Raw genomic sequence first — 18193 nt, forward strand, 5'->3', positions numbered from 1 at the left:
AAAGTTAAAAACAAATACAAAACAAAAGAAAAAATATTAATCTATTTCTTTTGATGCAACATGTCCCTAAAACCTCAACTGAAGTGTCTTCAAAGTTAAATAAAACAGTTCCCTGTTTTTTGTTTTCTATTAAATGTCCCATTTCTTTACTGGGGCTTGACCTAACTCATAGTTAATACACATTTTTTAAGAAATATTGAGTTTAGTTTTTATCAAAACACAACTATTGTGTGTACAATTGCACCGTGTTAGAAATTCTAAATGTTTTGAACATGCTATTCTTGTAATTTTCCTCATTTGAAATAGACCTGAAGGGTCTAATAGTTGGTCATTATGACCTGTAAAAACCACACAAAAGGTGTGGCACCAACAAAGTTACCAGTCTTTTATTAAATGTCTGATTATATAGCCTAAACTCATTCACAATCAAATAGTGAGTGGTCATTGTTTGCAACTCCAGCCTGCTAATAAAAGAACATTATGTCCCAAAATTATGCTACTGGCCCTTTAAGAAGACCAGCCCCGTCCTCGTACAACTGTTTTATGCAAATATGACAAGCCGAACGTGCCGCGAGCCAATCAGAGCCGCGTTCTAACCGCGGGAGATCTAAATTTCGCGGGACGAAGTTTGGCGGTAAAAAAGCTGTTCTTCTACCAGCCAGCTCTCTTGTCCTGTTGTATGGAGAGCGGAGCTCTGAGCTGGACGGACTGAAGTCACACACCGGGACGGTTTCCGCATCACACAGAAGTCAGACGAAATTGTAAATCTTAAGGTGGAAACTGATCTCAATGAGACCTGGAAGCCTTCTTTTACCGGACTTTAAATTACAGGACGTTTTAAGTAGATTATTTATTTACTGATCACGGTTTTTGTAACTTGTTCGACAAGTTTGGTCTGCACTTTGTTACGGAACAAAGGATATCAACACCGACCAGTTTTGCTGCGTTTGATGACGAATATTATTAGAAAATAGGGCTAAATTGTGTGTTTAACCCATGCACTTTGCATTGAATAGGCTGATTTCGGCTGCATGAGTTGCTCTTTTGTTATTGTATTTGCAGAGTGAAGATATATGTTCTTTCTATAGCAGAGGCAGCAACTTTCTAGTAGCAGGAACCGATTTAGCAGAGCATTGATCGTGTGCTTAGCTTGACCAATCCGGTTAAATTTAGTTTACTCAGGAAAATGATGCGGATGCCTAAAGGCGTCTCTCCGGCATCAGCTCGGCCAGTGGTGGGACTTGCTTGCTCTCAGCAGAAGATGAAGGTTTTGTCCACCGGAGGAGTGAAGACCGAGTTCTTCAGCACCGGACTGTCCAGCCCTCCGATGAGCACGGTACCGGCCGGATATTTCACCCAGATCTGCAACACCGCCGTGGCCGAACAAAGAGCCAACAGCCTGTATTCAACCCCCCACGGACCAGAGGCTAAACCCATCAGATCATCCTCCGGGCGACTGCCGGTAAATAATCAAACACACACTGCACATACGAGCACTGCAAACTACACACTCAACAACCTACATATCCACCAGTACATGTCACCCAGTTTAACACCAAACACACAGCCACGACATATCCCCCCTAATGGCAAACAGCACACATTGGGTACACAGGGAAGAGACTCAATAAACAAAAAAAAGAAATACCAGTTGCATATAGAAACGGTTAACTTTGCTCTGTAAAATTGCCGACTACATAAATCCCGTTAAAAAAGACAGAATAGGGTCCCAAGTGGTATCAAAATGATTGCTGCAGCCCTTTATTTTCTGGACTTTGTATCTTTCATTCAAGAATGAGAAGGTGGATGATTTTGGAGAAGAGAAGCAAAAGTATTAGTATTTCTCTCTTTGGTAGTGAACTTTGTAATTTTTTACAGTAACACCTGAAATAGAAATCAAGGTGTTTGGAACCACGGGATTATTTGGGGGCTTCTGACAGAGCGTTATAAAAAATGCCCAGAATGAACCCAGTATTGGACACGAAAAAAAAAACACGATTGTAATTGGCAGGTGCCAGTGAGCATCTGTCACACTCATCACTTGTGTTAAACTGTTTTTTAAGCTTACCTTTGGACAGGTATGTCCTGAGTAGGGCCTTAAACTGAATCAGTCAACTGGCACAAGGTGAATTAACCCTATAAAGGGCCCCCTGACAAGGTATTACCGAGCCCCTTTTTTCCCAGGTATCCATGGGAAAAAGGAGTTGATGATGATGCGATAATAAATTGCACCACGACTGAACTGATTTCAAGGACACCAAGCGAGAGATGAAATGGTATCAGTGAGACACTGTGGTGGTCAATGGGAAAATGTTTGAATTTGTAATAGCTGCATGCAAAGTGTATCCAGTACAGTGAGTTATGTGGGTGGAATAATTGTTGATTTCCACTGGTATGCATGTGCGTTTGGGGCACATTCAAATATGTTTTTACGTGATAAGCCTCAGAGGAGCCACTGTGACTGCTGCTGCTCGATGTGTGTGAATCGTGTGTATGCCATGTTAACTTGTGTGACATCTTTTCTCCGCAGTCCAGCTGTAGCTAGACAAGACCAGACGCCGTGTGTGTAAATGTGTGTTTGATGGTTTTGGTAAGGGAGGGGGGTTAGTTGATAGTGTTTGGAGAGTGTTTGGGGGCCCCTCGCTTGTGAAAAGGAAGGATGAGTGGCCTCCACAGTGGGAGATAGCCAGGGCAGCAGGGGTAGCTTTTACACTATCAAACAATGAGCAGTCTGGTGGCAGACATTAATGTAAACACAGCTTTTGACTGGTCGGTAACCATAGTTACTATAGTAGTTCTATTTTTGGATTATTATTATTATTTTAGGAATAATTCCACATTGTGTTTTCATACAGAGAGAGGTTGCACGAGGACGAGGCTGGTCTTCATGAGAGTACAATTAGTTCCTACTTGTTAGGGACAGCTGAGTGTGTAAAAGACTCAAGTTGCCATGTGTTAGAGTTGAGTGGACAGAGAAGCTGGATGTCCACTGTCTTGCTGTATTGGTGTCAATTAAAGAAGGTCAAAAGAAGAGAAACTGCTTATTACTCAGGAACCAGAGGAACTGGAAAATGCTAATGAACAAGAAAGAAGGGTTATAGATCTATTAAGCATTTTGTGCTAAAAATTAACTATAATTTGACAAAAATCACTTGTATTTGGACAGCTTTTTTTGTGATTACACCCACATGACAGCTGCCCCAACTGCACCTGTCACTGAGGCAATACAGGACCAGTGTAACCTGTTTATATCACTGTGGGAAGGAGGTGGAGGTCAGAGGTCACAACTGGACAAGTGGTGTTTTCCTGAGAGCTGATGTTTGTCATGTCAAGCGATAGAAGCTCCTAAAAACATCATTCAGATTTTTTTTGGTAAGAAAAACTCAGAATTCCTGCTATGCCCTCTATGCGTAAAGGATTATTTGAAAAGCTTTATGATCTGAGAGGATTGGATCGCACCCCGCAACATGCTCCACACCTGCTGTTGCTTGTTATATTTGGTCTTTTCTTTCAAGCCAGCCAGTCGGTAAGTTAGTGAATTGCTGTCAGGCTAAAGGGGTTAGGGGTTAGAGTGTGTACAGGGTCTCCAAATCTCATGTTAACCCCCTGCCCTTGGAGCCTGTATTCACTAATAGGCCCCGCAAGAGGATTAGCTGGGCGTAAGTAAAGTGAGAAATAGGCTACCACCTGGCTTATCATATGCCAAGGTGAACTTAATTACAGTTAAGTGTTGTGTATGCATTCTTGGATTTGTGCATGTCACATGTTTGAATTCTCAATTTTGTCTAGTGACTTACAGAAATGTGTTTTTCACATATTAATCCAGCATTAAGAGCAGTTCATGTGACAGATACTTGCTCATAACTGACCCCGGCTAATACAGAGTGTTATGGATGTGGGCTGATAGGGTTTATTATACTGTTGTGTAATCATCAGAGGTTGGTGACATGTTGCTGATATGGGAGCCAAAGTGCTGAGTGTGTTTTCCCGCTGATAATAACACTGTCCATTCATTCTCGCTGCCATACATACAGTACATATATACATGTTTGAATTTGTTGGGACCACTCAAACTTCTTTTTTTAAGTGACTTGAAGAAAAGCAGTTTTTCTGTTATGACACGTTGCAAAGGTGATGCAGGAGGTCTCAGTTGAGGTGCACTTTTGAAATTGCAGAGCAGGTTTCAAAAGTCCCGAAGTCCCACGATTCTGTAACTTCCTCAGCACGTTTCAGTAAATTAGGTAAACTTTTAATCAAGGGGGAACTTGCACCTAAAAGTCTTAAAAAACAAAAGATGCTGAAATGTGTATCTTGTTCATGTCACAAACAACTAAAGACACATTAAGATGAGTAATCCTGTTTTGTAGTAAAGGATTTAAAAGCTTCTTCCTTCCTTCTGCCCTCATTCAAAAACATCAAAGGTGATAATCAAAGCTCGCTTTTTTTTTGCTTTTCATGTGAGCTGAGAAGACGTACATATTCTCTGGGAAACTCAGAGGTAGTCATTGCTTTTCGTCTGAGAGTGTTACAGTCTCTGACGCACTCCTGAATTTCTAAATTACTGTTGACTGCACCTGCAGTGTTTTTTTAGGGTCATGTGCCAAAGTCTACAATATTCGGTCCACTCCAAATTCCTTAAACGTGCTGTATGTAATTCTGGAGAAAGATGGCTGATTGTTGAGTCTCAGTGCCAAGTTGGTCTGTTTATCACTCCAAAAATGGATCTAAATTATCTATCTATCTAAATTAAGGTGAGCTTTAGTTCTCAGCCACAGATCATCAGTGCTGCAGCTGGTATGGACAAAAATGAATATATATATATATATATATATATATATATATATATATATATATATATGGAAGGATGCCATTATTATGTTCTAAGGGAAACACTGAAGTAAATCTGTGCAAAGTCTTAGGCCACCATAGAAAAAAAAAATGTGTATATATATATATATATCTTCTTCAGACCTAAGTCACTATCTAGTTTGACCTCCCTTTACAAAAAGCATCTTCAAGTTATCTTAAATAATCTTCTGGTATACCAGAAGATTAGTTTTGCAAATCTCATATTGTCTGCCCAAGAGAGTCCAAGACATACTAAATGGAAAGGGAGGTCACACTAGCAACTTATTGTTAAAGTTGATTTATTCTGAAGTACTAGTTTTAATACTGTATACATATTTTCTGTGTGTTCTGGTTGTATTTTAATAAAACGATTACTGAGAAATGAACACGTATGATCCCTATAACCTTGCTAAAATGACAAAAGGTTTTGGGCGGCTCAGGCCTTTTTCACAGTGTTGTAGTTGTGACTGTAGTGTCGTCTTAGTGTGTTTGCTGACACAGCAGCTTGATTGCATGTTCAGTCTTCTGTTTACAGGAAGTGTTGCTTCTTCATGTACAGCTCACTTCCTTTAACTTAAACAACAGTACTCAGTACCCGCTGTCTTTCGAGCTTATTTTTTACACTTGGTGACAGAACATTTGGCTCAGCATGAAAACCTGCGTTCCTTTAATTACAAACCCGTCTATACAACAGCCGCGCATAATCCCACGTTTGAAAGCTTACTCATGGGGCACGTGCTGTGAAAAACACTGAGGAAAAAGGTTAATGTTTGACTGAATGAAGTTAGCTTAAGCTGCAGCGATCTCGTCTTTACTTTTTAATCATGCTGACTGTAGTAAAAGGCAGTGTATCAGGGATTGTCATGTGGCTTTTAACCAGGGTGTGTGGACTGTTGATAATGTGTCACCCTTGTTTCCTTTCGCATTGATAGAGATGTAAATGTGTTACAGGATTCAGGCTTGCGTCAGTATCCAGGGAAGTCCTCTCTCTGTATAACGGCTACATTTACTACAGCCAAATGGCAGTCCGGCAGCGACATGTATCTGCATAATGTCAAGCAGAAACAATGTCCCGCTTATTCCCTGCTTATGTCACATGTGCGTGTTCCCAGATCGTCATGGAATGTGTGCAATCTGCCAAAAGTGCATCAGCGTTCATATCAACTCTCTGCCTCTCTGTGCGAAAACAAACTCTTCAACCGCCAGTGAATCACCTTGTGTTTCCAGAGATCCTTCGTCTGTTGATCCCCCACTCACACCAATGTCACTCGGGTGTGACATTGGCCGCCAACTGTATGCACTCACCCAAAACCTCTGTTTCTCTTTTCGCTCTCATTCACCTCGTTTTACCTCAGCCTCAGGCCAGCGCTGGCCCTGAACATAATGTCCTCAATAGGGGAAGTTTAGCATTTCAAAGCAGTATGTTCCCACCCAGCCCACCCCTCTCTATCTCCACCAACCCAAATGGGCAGATACACCCTTCTCTTTTACCTCCTGAGAGCCATGTTGACAATCTCATCAGCAATGCAGACATTGTTTTTCCTTTGACTCTCTGAGGGTGTGGTGGTGAGAGCTTTGTGTACAGAGGAGTAGATATTTGCAGGCATACTGTAACTTGCCCTTGGCTTGAGTGGAATCTGAGTCCCACGCCACCGCAGGTTTGTTGGTTTGAAGAGAGGCCCAACTGCAGAAGTCCTTCACGTGACTGTGACTTTGTGTGTGAAATGCCGCTGTGGAGATTTCACCACAGCAGCAGTAGCGGGCGGCGGGAATCTGCCAAAGAATGTAGAGCAAACTGGAGAAGCCACGTGCAGTGCTATGGGTGTAACAGGCCAGGCGAGTCTTGGAGATAGAGAGTTAATAGGGGTGTATTTGGCTCAGCCCTTTCCTTTTTCCTCTCACAGCAATTGGCCTAAACAGTGGCTGCACAGTAACTACACGGGAACTGATTTTAAATTGACAAACATATGCTTACAGTGCACGCAGTGTGCAGGGTGTGTAAGACTGATCCAAATGATCACATTTAGTCTTTAAGGATGTTCTCATGTCCCTGAACATTTGCCTACAAATCAACAACGTGTCTTTCCACTACGTGAAACAGTGTTTGCGTAATATGGTTGACTCACCAGAGAAATCCCTCATGCAAAAAAGGGAGCCCCCACCCTCACCCATACAGCTGCAGGGTGAAACCGTTGGTTCCCCTCTTACAGCGTGTCACCACCATGCCTGTGGCTGTGTGTCTCTCAAATTTTAGACCTACAAGCCTGAAAAATGGAGACACGGTGCAGCTTCATCTGCATGTTAAGGCCATGGAAGTTCATAACGTTATTCTAATGTAAAGGCTGCTTTTTTTTTATACAATACCTTATCTGGAACTGAAAAAAAATGGACAATCAAGTGAAGCCAGACAGATCTTTCTGTTGGATCTTCCTCTGGTGTCTGGCAGCAGCTGTCAGGACTCTGAGCCAACAGAAACACTGCTTTTAATCTCATAAATACATGCTGACAGTCACCATTTTGTTCAGAGGAGCATATCACTGTAGTTCTGTGGGTACCGTGCCATTGTTCAGGAGCTCCAAAATACCAAAATCCCCATTTGTCCAAAAAATGTCCTGTTGGACCAAAAGCCCATTTCTTAATAACCCGCTATCTCAAAAACAAATGGCCATGCATCAGAGTCCCCTTTCTTTGAAAATAGGCACTCACTGCAGTAAGTTTCAGTTTCCCGGTGGCGTATGAACCACTGATCCCGGGCAGTGTTGATACAGCAGTGTTTTAGATACTGAAACTTGGTGTTTTAAGAGAAAAACGATCTTTTCCTCACTATAACCAGGTGGTTTTTGTGCCTACACCTAACCACACATTCACCACAGTGTTAATGACAAATGTAATGTATATGTGGTTTACAGAAATGTACGATGCAAACTTCTTTTTCTGATAATTGGGTTATCTAACTGCGGGGGGGGGGGGGGGGTGGGGGTGCAGTGACCTGCTACTTTGAACTGTGAATAGGCTTTCGGTCCAATGGGACATTTCTCGACAAACTGGGCTTAAGAAGTTTAGGCTGTTTGAAATATGGGCTGCCCCCAATTCTGCGTCCTGCTGAGGTCACTGTATGGCCGTCTGTGTGCTGTAGGGATTAAAAGCTGCCCCACCAGCAGCACATACACTTGCTGTGCTGCTCCAGATGTCACAAGTCAACAGGTGGACATGTCAGAGAGCACACTGGGACAATGGCAGCCTTCATTATCCCCAAACTCACACAGGCGCATCCACACGTGGTAAAGTCAATTCAGCACTTTTACCCTCCTCAGAAAAAGTCAGTCACCTAAACCTATTAGCTAGAGCACCGCGGTGACAAAAAGGGATTATTGTTGCCAAGTCTTTGTGGAGAGACGTGAAGGAAAGGCGAGTGTTTGTGAGAGAAAACAGAGCTGAAAGGATAAGAAAGGAGTGAGCTGAGGTCCTAACCAGATGCGACAAATTACCCAGCAGCTTCAGTAATGTCTTGCTGAAATCCTACGCCCCGTTAGCTCAGTCACCAGAGTTTTTCTGTGTGGGCGCACTGCGCAACGAGGGTAATGAATACAGATTGACTGCAGACATTCTCGTCCAGCGTGTTGGAGATAACACTTAACTGTCAGGAATTACACATGTCGGGGTGTCACCGATTTGTGCAACTTTTTCATTTTTCACACAGTTGGTCATTGCTCAATCACGTAAGCGAAACTTTCAGTTTTGGTACGTTGGGCCTATGTAGGTCACTGGAAAAAAAAGTAGTGGTCATATGAAGACTGGGGTCCAAAGGTTGTGTGTGTGTGTTTTTGGTTGAAGTTGCAGCTCTTGAGTGTATGATGCAGTACAGTTATAGTGAAGTGAACATTAGTATGAGTGTGTGGAGAGCCTGTGTGTTAACGCTGTAGAAGAAAGGGGAGTTTGGGAGGCTCGAGAGGGGGAGGAGAGGTCATTGAGTAATTCCAGGGATTGCCTTGCATTTTGCATGCAGTGGGTTGGGAGCAGATCACTCCCTTCCCCTATCTGCCCCTACAACTCCACACCCACACACACACACACACACACACACACACACACACACACACACACACACACACACACACACACACACACACACACACACACACACACACACACACACACACACACACACACACACACACACACACACACACACACACACACACACAGCCCCTCTTGAAGTGCTTGGGAAAGTGTGACGGGGGTGCTTTGTTCCTGCACTTGAGGGCTGTTGGCACATTTACGACACTTTTCAACAACCCCCCTATTTAACACTTTTACCAGCACTGTTTCATGGATTGGCTGGACGTGCCCCACACACTTCATTCTCATGATTTAACTACTAACTTGCCATTACGTAAAGTCAAGTAGGATGAAAGATAGTTTCCAGCAGACCATAGCCAAGTAAAGAACTCAAATGAGGATTATATTTACAATATATATTTTCTTACGATGCCAGAATGATTAGGTCATAGTGAACACTGCAGCTGTAACAAACACTCTTTGCTCTTATATTTTCTTAATTTACTGACGTGTATATATATATATAAACTCTTTCCATTTTAGGCTAAGAGGAAGCTGGACCTGGAGGACCCTCTTTACCTGCCAGAGTTCCGAACACCAAAAGGCAAAAGCAGCATCGCAGCCAGGATACCAAGTCCAAGGAGTGAGTACAACAGCTACCGATCAGAAAATACATGAATGTGAAAGAGGTGGCTTCATGTAGTCGGGTTTAGTGAATAGATACTTGAGCTGCACCAGAGCTATTAGTGTTATCTGTGCTGATAACATCTCTGAAGTGCTTCTATTCAAGTCAAGTTTACAGTACAACAAGGGAGAAGCCAGTCACTGACAGACCCTTTACTCCATGCAGAGGAGGCGCTCTGGGAACACTAAAACAGCACAATGGTGACAACAAACAACAACAACAAAAAATCAACTAAAAGTTGCAACATTTTGGTAGAGTTATATTAAAGGAAAACTTCACCCAAAATGTTTTGTGTATAAAGTACTAAACCAGTGTTACACTGAATTCCCAAAGAAAACGTTATTTTTCTCCCATGCCTCCATTCAAAAACTAAGAATTCATGATGAATTGTATTCATATGGGACCACATTTACCAATAGCAAAACTGTATCAAAACATCCATTTACATGCTCTCACACAGCTATTGCAGTATAATCCAAGTCTTGCCAAAGTCATGCACCTTTACTAAACCATTTATATTGAAACCACTGAGCACAAAGTGAAACTTATTCACTCTATCCTGCAGCCTTGGTCAGTAGTTTGTTTGTGTTAATATTTAACTTTGGCGTTTTGAAAGGTTAGTCTGGATTTCCCAAAGTCACACAATAACACAAACAAGCTACCAATTGTGGCAGTGGTCAATAAGCAACTTGCATGTTCTGAAAAATAAACTGACTCTTCTTGTCAATTGAGTCTGGCTTTGAAAGGAGCATAGATAAGTTTTACTTGCTTACTTACTTTACAGTACTGAGCATACATTTGGAAAAATGAGACTTGGATTATACTGCACCAGTTGTGTGAGAGTTTGTAAACAGATGTTTGGTGTGGTGTTGCGGTTGCTCAACACGGACCCATTTTTACTGCAGTTCATCAGAACTTTTCTCAGATTTTAGGCTCTCGGTGTAACAGGGTGAGCAATTGACGCACAAATGGTCATTTGGGGGGTGAAGTATTCCTCTAAGTCCAATATAATAATAAAGAAGAGCAATATAAAAAGGCCATTAAAAAAGTGTTAAGTACAAAGAGATAAGTCACAGGAAGTTGTGTAATTACAGTTCTTTACAGTGGTGCAAGTCCAGAGAGGGGACGGTAGGGGAGGGTGGATGGAGCAGTTGTGCGGGCGACTGTTAGTGTGAGGAGATATCTGTGGTGTGAAGCTTGTTTACAGTCAGTGAACAGGATCATAAACACACAATGCTACACGAGTCACATTCACGTAGGAATGAAGGTTATTGATGCATTTATATGATAAAAGTTGGCACTTACAGAACGTTTATTTGCTTACTCATCTTACATTTTGGGGGAAAAGGCTGATCTGTGGGAGAGATTTTGAGTTTCTTTGTAACAGCATTTATGTAAATAAACCTAATGAAGTACAGTTCTTTGTTTTGACTTACTTTCATGATTGCTTCATTTTCTGTTAAATATCTACATATATTTGTCTGTTTGTGCTGCTTTTAATCTCTAACTGTTCACCTCTTCACATGCCTCTGCCTGCGTCTTTGCTCTCAGCTCCAAAGTCTCCAGGTGAGCGGACACGGTACGACACCTCCTTGGGCCTGCTGACGAAGAAATTTGTGGGTCTAATTGCGGAGTCTCCTGATGGAGTCCTCGACCTTAACTGGGCCACTGAGGTTTTGGAGGTCCAAAAGAGGCGCATCTATGACATCACGAATGTCCTGGAGGGAGTTCAGCTCATACGAAAGAAGTCCAAGAACAACATTCAGTGGCTGTGAGTATCAATACAGAGGAAGACGTATAAAACGGGAAATGGAAATAGTTTTAATAATAGACAAATATGTATGTCTAACTGGCTCATGATCAGAGCCAGATGTTAGAGGGAAAAAAGTTAAAAATGCATAGTTAAAATATTTAAATTTTATCTTCTAAACATTTGCCAGACAGTGCAAAAGGTTACGTTCAGACTGCATGCATAAGTGACCTTTTTAATCTAGTTTTTTTGCTCATTTGTGACTCATATCTTTTTTTTTTTGTTAGTCATAACCTCTGCAGCACAGGTCATGGAATCTGATCTTTTCAATTCTGCTTTCGGCAACTTTTATATGCGGTCCTAAACCAGATAGAGATATTATATTTTGTTATGCAACCTCAGTCTGAACAGTCATATTGGCATTTGACCCACATCAGTGTCTTGCTGTGAGAGTTTTTTGACAGATGTAGTTAAAAGCGGCCCTTGAGATTCTGAAATTATGGATGAGATCTGTTTCAGTGAAGCCATTCATGTCACGATCCCATCACTCACGACTCCACATCAACACATTCCTTCGTACAGAAATCACAGCCATTGCACCACAAAGTACCATATTTGAAAATCCGTCTCTCTTTCTCGCTCACAATTCTCAGGCTTTCACTGCACATCATTTTAAAAACAACACCATAAACGCTGCCTTCACTGGCCTCTGTGTTTACTTCCCTGCAACAGTGCGCTGCCAGTAATGTGTTTGTTGTTCTTTTGTGCATATGGGACAGTTCAGGACTGTGACTAGTTCACACTGGAATCTGATAAAGGCCGCATTTAAAAAAAGTAATATGAACAACCAAACAAAAAAAGATCTGAGCATAAATTGAGCATTAAGGCTAAACATAGCCAAATAAGTCCCCCAACATGAAACCTTTACCAACATTTGATGCTTGGTGGGAGTTCCAGACCCCAGCGTGGTCTTGGTTAAACTATCAGCAGTACAATAAAATGTTTTTTCGGTTGTTAACCACATGACAGCCACAGTTCAGCTCTATAAACACAGCTTTCAACAAACTCGGATACAGTTTATTTACTTCTGTCAAACGGCTCCGATGAGACTTTATCTTCTAAGCCAACTGCCAAACATTTTTACTGACAGTAAATTGCAGAATAAGCAGACACTCCTCATGTTAAGCAGGGGTCAGAGTTTCCCACAGATGAAGTCTGAATAGCCCTTCATACTGAGGGACCAGTAAAATCGAGAAATCTGTATCATGTAATGGAAAGCAACACAAAACCCTGAATTAAATACTACCAAATAACTACCAATGTTTTTTTTGTTTTTGTTCTGGCTGCAACTAATGATTATTTTCATTAACAAGTAATCTGTTTTTTTTAAATAATTAATCTATTTATTATTTAGTCAATAAAATTTAAAAAAAATGTGAAAATGCTCATCACAATTTTACAGTCTAAAGTGACATTTTCAAAGTGCTTCTTTTTTGCAACACAAAGACTCTTTAATTATTTATTTTTATTTACTATGATTATTTAAAAAAAGAAAAGCACGCTGCAAATTCTCACATTTGAGAAACTTGAACCAGCAAATGTTTGACATTTTTGCTTGAATAATGACTACAACAATTAACTGATTATCAAAAGAGGTGGTGATTAATATTGTTTCAAACGACTAATTGATTAACTTTGTAGCTCTACTTTAGTTGCATATTGACCATAAACTTTACTGAATCAGTTATGCAGCATGGCCACTTTGCTTAACATCTTATTGAAAAGTGTTCTCAATATTTTGAGCGCTAATTACATGGACTAGAAATGATATTAGAACCAAATTCAGTACATCATAAACTACATCTTCACCTCTGACACAGCCAAAACCAAAGGTGAAAATATATGTTTTTATTGTGTGATTATTGAAAAGCCATTGTGTGGCTACAATTGAGTGCATTTATCCTGCTTACATTTAGTTTATCTGCCCCCTAGTGGCTGTTTGGAGGCATTACAACACCTTTGTCCAACATTGAACAACCTCTGCCAAACTACGTGGAGTGTTTACTGTCTATTACACTGTTTTTGAGTTGTTACAACAGCTTCCAAGAGTTTTTACTGCAATAACATCATCACAGCTTTCGTTTATTTATATTTTTATGTGTATTCTCATAGGGTTGGAGATGTATTTGAGGGTGGTGCAAGTGGAGGAGAGAAGGCTTGCGCCCTAAGGAAAGAGCTCGGAGACCTGGAGAGAGTAGAGCGATCTCTGGATGAGCTGATCCACTCCAGCACAGCTCAGCTCAAACAACTCACAGAATATGAAGATAATAAGAGATATCCTTTACATCCAGCCATGTGTGCTTGTGTACGTCGTTTTGTGGTGGTCTTGTGGTTACACACGCAACTATCTGCTTAATTTCGGCTGCTTGTTAACACCCTTGACCATATACTGTACATTGGGCTATGTGACATATCAGGATATCCGCTCCATCGGCAGTCTCAGAGACCAGACAGTTATTGCCGTTAAGGCTCCGGCTGACACCAAACTGGAGGTGCCAGACACGGCAGGGGTGAGAAAATGGATTTTGAATAAAAACATATTTAATTGCAATTCCAAAAGAAAAAAAATACATTGTATTGTATTGTATATGTACAACTATTATAACTTTTTCTGCGTCACTTTCTCCCTACAGCAGGGGTCGTTACAGATCTATTTAAAGAGTAAGAATGGCCCTATTGAAGTCTACCTGTGTCCAGAAGAGGGTCTCGAAGATGCTAGCCCGGTTAAAAGTGCTGTCACCCCTAAAAAGGAGTTCCCTCAACCACTCGGCCCTCCATCCACAGCTCCAAGTTTCAGCATCAAAGAGGAGCCTGCTGAATGTAAGCGAGGCTCTCTGTAGGGTCATGCACAGTGCAGTAGGATTCTCACTCCAGGAACTTATTGTGTAATGACTCACCTTATTCCAACAAGGAGTTGTATGTGAGGCTATGATTGCATCTATGCACTTGTTTTGGGAGCTGCTTTTCTTTTGGAAGCAGCATGCTCTAGCTAGCCTGACTATAATGTAACGACGGAAACATACGTTTATCTTGTGGTAACAACGAGACTGAGAAAAACTTGCGCCTGAGGTTGCAATAGCTACTACAAGCATGATATACCTGAATCTGTGCATCCGTGTGAATCGAGTCAAGTTGATTTGTAGGTAATGTCAACACCAAGTTTTGACAACAAATGAGAAAATGTCGAATAAATTAGCTCCACGGTTTGGCCCAATTTAACTCACTTTTGGTACGATGTGCGTTCTCTATTTTGCTTTCCAACGCAGATAGTACCCCCTCAGTGTAGGTGGGATTTTTAGCTGATCGCCATAGCAATGCTGTATGACAAAGCAGTGACCTCATCTTCACCATGACAATAGATCCTCCCATTGGCAACCAAACAGAAGGACGTCTGCACTACGTCAGTTCATAGTAAATAGTGTATGCCGTAGTTTTGCAGGTTGACTTTTTAAAAAAATCTGGGACGAGCGACCCTTCTCCTTACCTCTGTCGCCCTAGTGACAGCTCGCTTCGCCCAGTCAGTGGTCTGTAGTTGTTTAACTCCACCTTCTAGTACCCGTTCAACCCAATGTTACCTCAACTGTAGTGGCACCAAAACAAGGACTGGGTACTACTTTTGAAAACCAAATACAAGCACATTGAGCCGAGCAGAGCTGTGCTGTACCATGTAGTGTAAATGTGGCAAAAAAAGATTATAACTGGTTACGCTGTATCTATTTTGATCCTTTTTTAAACTGTCCACTCTGAGTCCAACATTGTTAAATGAGTACTGGAGTAATCTTGACAATTATCTTGGCGAGTTTTAAGGGCATCGGTAGGTGTATTTTTTAACTATAGCGCAGACATCAGAGATGTATCCATGTTGTCACATAACTTCTTGCAGGAAAGGAAATGTCAGTATATTCCCTTAAAATTCTCAATCAACCAATCAAAAGATCAGTCAGCTAACTGTAATAGGTATCAGGCATTTGATATACCTCAGTGCAGTTTGAAGTGCTGTACAAGTACTGGTTGGTGGAAATTATAAGAATAAAGGCTAATGTGCAAAAAAATAAAGATAAATGACCAGAATTACATAAAATGTAACACAGAGCACAGTATACTAGCTGAGACTCGGCGTGAATGATGCCCCAGATTAGAGCCAAATATACTGACTCAATACTGGCTGCTGACACTGCCATCACTTGGAAGTATTAAGTTGAAAAACAAAACTTGTAGAAACTGTATCTATATTGGCAATAATTGCATGTATTTAAACATTCAAGGAACATAATAGGCTGAATAGATGAATTTATGTTCTGTCATTTTTTTCAATCACAGCCAACATATCGACAGCAGCTCCAGCCACCTCCTCAGCCGCAGCCTCCACCTCTACTCTGCTGGACGTCGAGGGTCTGCTGGGTCTTCCCCCTAGCCTCCTCCAGATCACGGAGGACCAGCTTCCTTGCACCTCCTTCACGCCAGACCCAAACACCCCCTTTGTCAGTTTCTCTCCACCTTTAGACCACGACGATTATCTCTGGAGCCTGGAGGATGGCGAGGGTGTGTCAGATTTCTTTGACACGTATGATCTTGGAGAACTGTTGAAGAGCTGAGATGTAAGTGAAGGAAGGGGGGAAGGAAATTTGGGGAGATTTGGGGGAAATATTTAATTGAATGCCTTCGCGAGGTAGGAAATATTACACTATGAAGCCATCACTCTTTGTTTTTAACCATACCTGGTTTAATGTTAGTAATTTCAAAGGAGTTCCCCTTTGTTATTTTTATATAAGTAAAATAATTTGTACATAATTTTGTAAAAATGACCATTAGAAAACTGTTCAAAAAGCAGGAATTGTGTCATATTTTCAAATTTTGCTAAAAGATAAAAAAAAAAAAATTAACTCATACAAACACATGGGTTATTATGCATATCACATCCCCATTAACAAAATGAAAGTTATGCGTTTAGTTATCAGGCGGTGTTTACAGTGTGACAACTCAGGAATTTTTTCTTCCTCGTCTCCAAAGTCTAAATGTTTAGTGCCACTCTTTGGCCCGTAGGGGGCAGCCTTGTATTATGTCAGCTTTAACTGCCATGCAGCTTTACATGACTCAATCACCGGATGAGAGTAAGCTAAAGCCACCAAAACCAAACACAGGGTGTGTTTTTAGGAGTCTGTCTACTTTCAACACTGATAAATTAAGCTGTGAATGATACCAGTCCTCGTAGATCCTCCACATCTACCTTTTGAACACACAGTATCGTGTGAAATCTCATTTTTACAGTGCTCATGTTGCTTCTGTCTGATCAGGTTTCTGTCACCTGCCTTAAGCTTTATATAATGTCAGGCCTTGTACCTGTTTGGTGCTGCGTTGTGTGCCAAAATGTGACAGGCAGCTTGTGACACCCAAAGGTGGAACCATATCCAGAGTTAAAGGCTGATAATGGGTACTCTGTTAACACTTACACTCACTGTTGTTGGTTTGGCAGCTTTATTTCAAATCCAGGTGCTCCTCTATTGATAAGAGTTTGCTGATTTTAATAGTTTTTTTATGTAGTAGTATAAAACTACTATTGTATTTCTGAGGAAATTACCCCAGATAAATGAAATGCAACATCTGTGTTGCAGGTGTGTTGGAAGCAAGGGGTTAATTGATGTAATTAAGGTTTAATTAGAGTAGCGATTTGCTTTTCCTCTTGTTCAGAAATGTTGATTTAGGAGCTCAGAAAAAAGGAATTTATATCCTTACTGTTCAAATTTAAAGGCTATGAATGCTTTCCCACATGTGGTGGTGCAGCTCGTTTAAATGTCAAAGTCATGTAGTTGTTTTTTCCTTCAATGCGTTCCAGACATTTGGAAATTTGAATTTCGTGCTGATGTATTTTTGGCTTTCCCTCTACACTGCAGAGATAAGCTAACTGTCCTGTCCTAACAAAACTTGAAAATGTGTGTTTGTGTGTGTATTTGACAGCTTGGGAAATGGGTTCCATTGTGTGTTTGAGTGTGAGTTTTTACAGTGTAGGTTAGAGGATGTGAATTCAACATTTGTAGGTTTTTTTTTAATGAGCATTATTTTTCTGGTATTTGTACATAATGATTTTTGTATTTATACCTATTTAGTGAATTTTTTTGAAAGTTTTTTACATGAGGCATAACTGTTTTTTTTTTATGACATGCGGCACTTAATATTTTGTAATATTGTGTGATCTGTTTGAAATTATTAAATAAATACTGAAGCCATGGTTTACACTTGGAATCTTGCTCGATTTTCAATTTACTCACTTGTCATCCGAGGAACCTGCAAGGACCTGCACTTCCTGGAAAAGTATCGCAATTAACTTCTCCAGCAAATATTTTCAGCAAAACTGCAAAGGAAAATACATCTAATCTTCATCCATCATTGCTTTTAATGTTTTATCACCAACCCTGTGTAATTTCTTCAATAATATGACCTGACTTCTGCTGAAAAATTCAATAACAGAAGAGATTTCAAATTCTATAGTAGGAACCCAGGGGTTAAATCTGAAAATTAAGTGAAAAAAGTTGATCGGGTCGAAGGGAAGCACCTTGGCTTCCCTTCAGGCAAACTAACACTGAACCAAGAATATATGTTTAAAATATCTTTTATTTAGTCCCAGCAAAACCGTTAAAGGTTACAAAAGGAGAACACTGAAAACCCACTCAGTATTTTCCTCATGCTGCGACCAGAAAGAGGATTCAACCAGACTGGAAAGTTGTATTTTCCGATATAAACAACTATTGGCCAGGAAGCTAAATTACAACAGCAAATCATACAGTAAATGTACT

At 40.8% G+C, this 18193-nt stretch overlaps 1 protein-coding gene across 2 annotated transcripts; it reads left to right on the plus strand.

Annotated features, from left to right (window-relative positions):
* Positions 1-693: 693 nt before the first annotated feature.
* On the plus strand, positions 694-17487 carry e2f2 (E2F transcription factor 2). Of its 2 annotated transcripts, none has more exons than XM_042500892.1 (7): positions 694-1462; positions 9451-9550; positions 11144-11363; positions 13515-13676; positions 13798-13912; positions 14036-14222; positions 15723-17487. In XM_042500892.1, exons 1-7 carry the CDS (start codon positions 1187-1189, stop codon positions 15995-15997), a joined length of 1335 nt encoding a protein of 444 aa, XP_042356826.1. In that variant the 5' UTR covers positions 694-1186; the 3' UTR covers positions 15998-17487. The 2 variants fall into 2 exon arrangements, with proteins under 2 accessions (XP_042356826.1, XP_042356827.1); XM_042500893.1 differs by having other exon boundaries at positions 14039-14222.
* The last annotated feature ends 706 nt before the right edge of the window (positions 17488-18193 follow it).

Source organism: Plectropomus leopardus, chromosome 14, assembly GCF_008729295.1.
Source record: "Plectropomus leopardus isolate mb chromosome 14, YSFRI_Pleo_2.0, whole genome shotgun sequence".
Classification (NCBI taxonomy): Eukaryota; Metazoa; Chordata; class Actinopteri; order Perciformes; family Serranidae; genus Plectropomus; species Plectropomus leopardus.

Bases quoted from the DNA above. Each gene is read 5' to 3' on its own strand.
- e2f2 (XM_042500892.1), top strand. From the start codon at position 1,187: ATGATGCGGATGCCTAAAGGCGTCTCTCCGGCATCAGCTCGGCCAGTG. The intron at 13,677-13,797 runs ATATCCTTTACA...CATATACTGTAC, and splicing joins GAATATGAAGATAATAAGAG to ATTGGGCTATGTGACATATC. The intron at 13,913-14,035 runs GTGAGAAAATGG...TTCTCCCTACAG, and splicing joins AGGTGCCAGACACGGCAGGG to CAGGGGTCGTTACAGATCTA.